Raw genomic sequence first — 7,546 nt, forward strand, 5'->3', positions numbered from 1 at the left:
TGGCTACAGAAAACTGCACTCCTGGAAGTATTCCTTGCCAGAAGCCAGGTAGGAAATGGCCATTGTGAGCAGCCTGCTGCTCTGCATCTTCTGTTTCAGGTGGGTGAGACCACTGGGGTGATACATCAGGGTTGTTCTTTGGCATGCTTGTAAGTGGGCTCCTCCCTTCTGTTTTGGTGAGGAGGTTGGTGACTGCTAAGCTGAGCTGTGAGACAGATTGCACAGCCTTCTTGACTATGGCTCGCTGTTCAGGCGTTGACCTGGCAGTGTTGGGTCGTTGGAAAGGCCTTGAGGTGTGGCACGCCATTCCTTGGATGTACCTGCCTGAATCTACACTAGCTTGGGCTCTCCACTGCCTTCCTCTGCATGGCTAGAGGCACTTCACCAAGTAAAGTAAGGACTGTGTATTCTACTTTGTCCTTTCAAAGGATTTTTGTGGGTGAAAACTTAAGAAGTGAAACAGGCCTATGGCAGCAAGATACCTTATCCCCAGTGTGAGCATTCATTCGCCGAGTACCCTGAATTGGTCCTAAATAATTCAGGAAATGTACTAAGATGGAGGAGCAGTACTGGGGTTGGTTACAGTTTTGGTACAGCAAAGTCTGTCTATTGTTACAGATATTTCTTAGGTCTTTATAAATAGCATGAATTAGTTGGATCAGTACCCTTTTGCAATCTGCATTTGGCAGCACTTTGGATAAAGGCTTTGGTTCAGAAAGAAGAGACCAGTCTCAATTCGGATGTTCAGCTAAAGTGCCTGTTGTACCGTTAGTTTGTCTAACCTTTACCACCCAAGACAACATGTAGTTACAGGAGGGTGAACATTGCACAAATGTATAAAACCAAATGGTGATAGCTATTGCAGTCAGTTTAGCAAGAGGTGACTTCATCCATATATGTTCAAATATTGGGGATTGAGGATTTCATTCATAGTCACATATTACAAGTGGTTGTTGGATAGCTATGACTTTTGAGGTCCCCTCTCTGTAGTAAGCAGCTACACTCTAAAAAATGACAAATTAGCTTCTTGCTTTCAAATTTTGAGAAGACTTGCTTGCTAACTGTGGATTGACCATTGTTCCTACAACATTACCAGAACAATTTAGAATAAAAATTGCAGTTCTAACAAAAGAATGTGATATGCAGACAGCACATCCAACAGTCTAAAAAGATGGCTTGTACCACCATGGCCTTGTGCGCATATTTCAAATGCTTAAACATTCTTTTGCAATTTTTTAAAACATGTTCTGGGTGAGGTTAACCATTTCTCTTGACAATGGTATATTTAAAGTTGAGCTTTAGCATTTGGCAAGAATTCATTCTGTAATTCCATACCTGTGAAAGAAAGCTTCCTGCCAAACATTTTTCCTGAAATGCAAGATTTTCTTTTTCCTTTCTTAGATGTTCGGGTTTCTTAGGTCTCTAATGCATCCTATCTTTCAGAGCCCAGTGTAGTCTCAAATCCTCTTTAAGAGGTGTAGATTAATCCATTCATCCCAAAGCATTAGGCTTTTGTTTACTGAAAGCTTTCAGGTGACTTTTCCTAGTGGTGCAGTTCTTCTGTTGTCACAACAATGGGAAGATTAAACTACACAGAGCTTTAGACAAATAAAGGTGTGATTTTTTTTTTTTAAACAGTGTGTCATTGATTAGACCAGATTCAACAACATGCTGGAAAATCATCTAACTTCTGAATCCTCTGTCAAGACTAGCCTCTTCCTTCTTTCTTTTGCTACAGCTGTACTGGCTGCAGCAAGCCAAGTTCTTCATTTCAGAAAGTAACCCAGAAAGTTCAACCAAAAGTGCAGTTAGATTAAATCTGAAGCCTAGAGGTAACAGTTAAAATGCTGATACTCACAGTAAATCACTGCTAATTATTTTAGTAAAGAAGTGTTTACTGTGTTGTCTTTCAAATTCAAACTACCTCTTCTATGGCTTCCTGAACCAAAATCTCTCAGTTTAGCTGCCAAAATCTCCATCCTACCCTGGGCAATCTCTGTACTACAGTTGCCAGTTTTTGAAACCGACAGTGATTACGAGATCCAAAATTGAAGTGAGACATTGATTGATGGTCCTTGAGTGGTGTCAGTTGATGTCTAAGTATCATGAGGCATTGTGTTAACTTTTCTATTTGCTTTCATATGCAATTATTCAATGCCTTTTCACAAAATTTTCAGTCTGTAATGGTAAAGTATCACTGTGTAGAAATTGGACTTGCTGAGGAACAATTGCAGTTGTAGTAAGGTAGGTTGGAAAAACTGAATTGGCTGTGTGCTGGTCAGACAAGTTTGTCTTAAAATGTGGATGTAAAGATTAGATAGAGATTTACTCACCTGGTAAGACTGCCACCTTTAAACTTAGTGAGGACTTGATGTTCTCCATCTTACATCTGGAACTCTTTGGCTCGACCAAAGAGTGGTTGGGCACTGGAACAGGCTGCCCAGGGAAGAGGTCACGGTGCCCAGCCTGACAGAATTCAAGTGTTTGGACAATGCTCTCAGGCACATGGTGTGACTCTTGGGGATGGTCCTGTCCAGGGCCAGGGGTTGAATTCAATGATCCCTGTAGGTCCCTTCCAACTCAGCATATTCTGTAATTCTAAGATGTGACATCTGCTTGGGTTTGATGGGTCAATTTGTTGGTCTTTGCAAGGTCTGGTGTGGTTTTTTTGCATATGCCGACCAGATGGATGTGTGGTCCCATTAGTTATGCAGGGAGCTGCTCTCCTTAGGGTTAATGGTTGCAGGCTGTGGTTGCCACGGTGATTTCATGCATGTGTATGTTTTGGAGGTCAGGAGTGGATGCTAGCAGTAGGAACTAACTTTGATGGAAAGAAATAAAGGGAGAGAGGAAGGAGTGTGTTTTGTTCTTATGCATAGGACACTCTCCACTGAGACATATATTTGTGATTTTCCTCCTTCAGGAGAATAGGGAACGAGAGATCCAGGAGCTTCATAGTCTGCAAAGGCGAAAGGAGCTGGAGGAGAAGCGTCGATCCTGGGCAGCTGGAGAGCTTGGGAGCTTTGGGCGAAGCAGCAGTGAAAATGATGTAGAGATGTTGGCTAAAAATGGACTTGGAGAATTTCTTCCCTTCTTGCAGCAGAGGCCTCAAAGCCCTTTGTACAGAAATACAAATTCCAGACGCTCTCGACTTTCTTTGGGGATCACTGCAGACAGGGAGTTGCAGAGTTTCCTGGAAATCTCCAAAGATGAGGATCCAAACAAGTTTAACAGCCTTCCCCGTGCAAACACCCGACAAGCAAAACCTAACGTAGCCTGGACGGAATCCAAAGAAACAAGAGATCTCAACTTAAATACCTTGCACTTACACCAGCAGTCTGAAATGGAAGTGAAAAGTGGTGGCCCCGTGAAGGTGCTTCCAGCTCAGCCCAGTCACTCCAGCGTCTCAGCCAATCCCGGTGCCCATTACTCACAGAGGAGCACCGACTACACCTTGCACACTTCCAATGTGTCCTGCGAGGGGTCCACAGATGTAAATGCTCTGGCCCTTGCAATTGAGGAGCGTGAACTTGTTAAAGGGTTACGTAAGTTTGATATTCAAGGAGCAACGCCTGCAGAAGATGCACCTTTAATATATTTAGAGAATGCTGGAGGGACAGACCTGGAGACTCTGGATGATCTAAGCTTCCATTCTCTGAGCACTGCTGATGATGAGCTGCCTCCAGCTTGCAGGAGTTCCAGAGAGGCCCGTGACCATCAAGCCAAGGCAGTGGGTTGCAAGAATGAAGCTTTAGAGCCCAGCAGCAGCAGCCCTACGTCTATGGATACAAGTGTTTCAGGAAGCAGGGAAGATGGGCCAGTGTGCTACATGTCAGATACCACGACTGATTGTTCTTTGACATTGGACTCTGAAGAGGGAAATGATTTTAAATCAGCAGGCAACGAAATAAGAAGTGAGCCTGGCAAAGCATGCTCTTCTGGCAATGATGCTCAACACAAGGCTAGATCATTCTTCTCAAACCTGAATTCCACCTCTGACAAGGACCTGTCTCTTCACACTTCTGCCAATGATAAGGATGATGCTGATAGCAAGCACACCCTTCCTAAAGAAAAACCCATAAAAAATAAAGATCTAGTAGGACCAAAGACAAACTCTCTAAAAGACCGATCTCCAAGCTCCACAAAATCCAGTGGCACTCGCCCTAGCCACACAGCTCCTTCCAGACCTGTCAGAACTTTGAATGCCTCTGAGAATGAAAGTATGAGGAAAGTGGTACCTATTTCTCGGTCAAACAGGGCACCCAGCAGCGTGAAAAAGCCGGAAGCCAAGCCAGCCCTTCGTGAAAGCAGTACAGTGGAAAATCGGCTGTCTCATCGCAGCTCTGTCCGAGGCACAACAGACACACTGCCAAGAAGTCCCTACAGGCACAGCATGTCAGTAGAAGAGCCAAAGTTACGAAGGGGCACTGTCACCTCAAGCAGTGCTCATTTTGAGAGGGACAGAGTTGCTCTCAAGAAGCCAGTCTCTAAACCCATTAGGAGTAATGTCAAATCAAAGACAGATGAAACAAAGATGTGTCGCTCCAGTGTAAAACCCCAGACCCCTGCAGATGACACCAAGGTTGCCACAGTCAGTATTCCCAAAGCACCACCTGCTATCCCAAACTTTGCAAGGAATACAGTGGCCTCTTCTTCAAAGCGTGCAAAAGTGGATCTATCCAGCTCATCCAGACCTCCACCCATCACAAGGTCTGTGTCCCAGAGGCTGCCTAAAGTGAAGCCAGCAGCGACCTCTGATGATCCAAATCCAAAGGAGAACAGCGTGAGTACCTTAAAGAGAGCAAGTAGCGCTAGAGTGGTTGGAAGAAGCATCCTGCAGGGAGAAGCTGTCAGCACGAAAGCAGAGCCTGCACCAAAGGAACTGGGAACAGTGGAAAAGGCATCTCTTAAACTGAAGGATGCAAACCGAACCACAATTGGTAAAATCCTGAAGCCATTATTGAAATAAGGGAGAGGGTTTTTTAACCTTGGAATGTGAACACTTGTCCAAGCACTGGATGTCTGTGTAGTGAAATTCCTTAAAACACTAACCTTGCCAATACATGGCATCATGTGCTTATTGAAGTATGGCACACTGTTGAAAAAGGGCAAGTAGCTGTGTTCTGGTCTAAATCCTTTTTTATGAATTTGAATGTATTTAAAGCTACTGTGATGGAATGTGAGCAGAACAGCAAATCTTTGCATTTGTGATAAAAAAAAGTTACCAAATGCCAAAAAGTTTTAAGAAGTTTTAACTACGAAATGAAACACGTTGTGACAGAAAACATGGATTAAGGCCAGTTTTTTTGTGTACATAAGATTCTTCCTAGGACTCAAGCTTTTGTGCTTGTTGGTTTCTTATTTGATGTCAAAATGAATCCTGTGGAACAGTACTGAAATTAACTGAGGTGATTGTGCTTTCCATTGCTTTCAATTCCATGGATTCGGGAGCTCTTTTTGCCTGTTGCAAAGTCCATTGCTGGCAATTGGACAGACTGGGAACTGCTGGCCAAAAAATTGTAAAACAAGACGTTTGCTGTTTATGGCTGTCTTTAACCTCCCTGAAGAATTTATAGCATGTTTTATGAATGTGTATGTGTGTCTGGGGAAGGCTTTCTGCTGGGCAGGAGGCTTGTTCTCCAAGAATGTGGCAGCATTGTCTTGCATGCACAAGTGGATATGGCTGGTGCTGCATTGGGATAGCACAGCTGGAGGCTGTGCCTGTTGGAAGGGCCATTGGCATGATGACTACTTCTGACTTGTTTTGATCACAAGCAAACTTGCCAGCTTTTGGTCATACAGAAGTGCCATATATTTATGATACATATCAGGATGTTTGCAGTTCAGCTCTTGAAGGCTGCAATGTAGTGCCGAGCACTTTCTTACCATTCCATGTTTCCACTGGTTTGTATACTACTAAACTACTTGAATGTTGCAATGGCTTTGATTGAGCCATTAGTTTCCCTGCGTCCTCCTCCTCCTCCTCCTCCACTCCTTCTCCTTGTCAACAAGAATATTTAGCATGAAACACAGAGCTTACGCATGACAATGTTTTTGTAGAGTTCTTTGGTTGCTTCAAATGTGTTTTTTTAAGCTTTTTGCAAAGTAAAAACACCCCTTTTTTCCTGCAGGTACAAATTTTAACTTCTGTCAAACTAAGATACAGAGAATGAGGCAAAACTCATTCAGCATGCTGTGCATCTTCCCAAGAGGAATGTATTTAGGTGGGGAAAGTGCTGTTCTCCTCAGCATTTTATTTAAAGAATTGCTTTTTATTCACTTACGAATGAAGCCTCATTTAAGAATAAAATAAAAAACAAAAAGGAAATCTCTTCGGACAAGTGGCATTGACATACTAGTGCTAGATCTGTTTGTCTGCTCTGTCCCTCTGTGCTGGGAGAGTGTAATTCAATGAGAATGAGCTCACATGCTTCTCATGGGCTGGTATCAGGGACAGCTACCTTTGAGGTTTGAATCTGGCAAGGGACTTTGGCTCCTCCCACATACCAGCCAATCTTGATGCAGACATCATACCCAAACACCATAAACTATTGCACAGGGCCTCTTGTTTGAGTCTGTCCCACAGGGAGAATTTATAGAGCCCACTTTCTGCAAGGGCAAATACTTTGCTTTTTGGATAAGCTTTTTGGATACTGCCTCCATTGTGGGTTGGATACAAGAGCATCTCCCTTCTTATTTGTATCTGTGTGGATATATGCACATCTGCAAGAGCAGATGATTGACATTTTTCCTTTCTTTTTTAAAGAAATTTGCTACCAACAAATTTCATTGGTAGCAAGCTTGAAAAATAATTTAAATGTGTTTGGAACATGTAAATAAATTTCTATAAATCTGTGTAAAAGAAAACCAACTGTATTTAATGGAACATTTATACATTTCGGAGTAACTTGGTAGTTTAATAAAGTTCCCGTTTGCTGGGTATGAGGTTTGTACTTTCTCCTTTCTATTACACTCTTGGCTTTGGTCCTGGAGATCTCAGGCAACTGAGTCTGGATGTGTGACTGTGGGAAGGACTCTACAGCAGAAATCGTGGTGTTTGAAATCCTGGGTTTGTTCTTATGTTGAGACATGCAGTTGAACTGCAGTTTCTGAACATTTCTGGGCTGGGACTTTCTGCACAGGTTTGGGTATAACATAGGAGGCATTAGATGGTAGATGCAGCACTTCGTGTACACACTGTATGTTGTGGCCAAGACAAATGTTCATGGCACTAACAAGTCTGGATCTGTCACTATCTTCATGCCTTTGAGCTTAGCACACTTTATTGAGAAATTCTGGTCTACAACTCCCAGGACTGTGGAAATACAGAACAGCCTGTTTTGCAGGAGCATGTGGTGACTTTTGCACTGCAATTGTGAATTTTTCAGTTTTGTCCCATTCTCCCATTATTTTTGCTTCTTTATTGCATATGAAAGAATATCTATTCAGCAGAAAAAGAAGCGAAATCCAGCCAGCCTCCTTGTCCTCAGGGAACACTTCCTCTTCTCTGCTATGGAAATCATTTCTGGACTGGAATTGCTGCTTT

At 43.0% G+C, this 7,546-nt stretch overlaps 1 protein-coding gene across 1 annotated transcript in view; it reads left to right on the forward strand.

Annotated features, from left to right (window-relative positions):
- FHDC1 (FH2 domain containing 1) overlaps positions 1-6,942 on the forward strand; it is a 32,281-nt gene extending 25,339 nt beyond the window's left edge. Inside the window, exon 11 of the mRNA XM_053976535.1 lies at positions 2,924-6,942. Within this exon, the coding sequence (XP_053832510.1) occupies positions 2,924-4,969 (2,046 nt within the window). The 3' untranslated portion in view covers positions 4,970-6,942. The remainder of the gene's footprint in view (positions 1-2,923) is intronic.
- The last annotated feature ends 604 nt before the right edge of the window (positions 6,943-7,546 follow it).

Source organism: Vidua macroura, chromosome 4 (genome assembly GCF_024509145.1).
Source record: "Vidua macroura isolate BioBank_ID:100142 chromosome 4, ASM2450914v1, whole genome shotgun sequence".
In the NCBI taxonomy this organism is placed as follows: domain Eukaryota; kingdom Metazoa; phylum Chordata; class Aves; order Passeriformes; family Viduidae; genus Vidua; species Vidua macroura.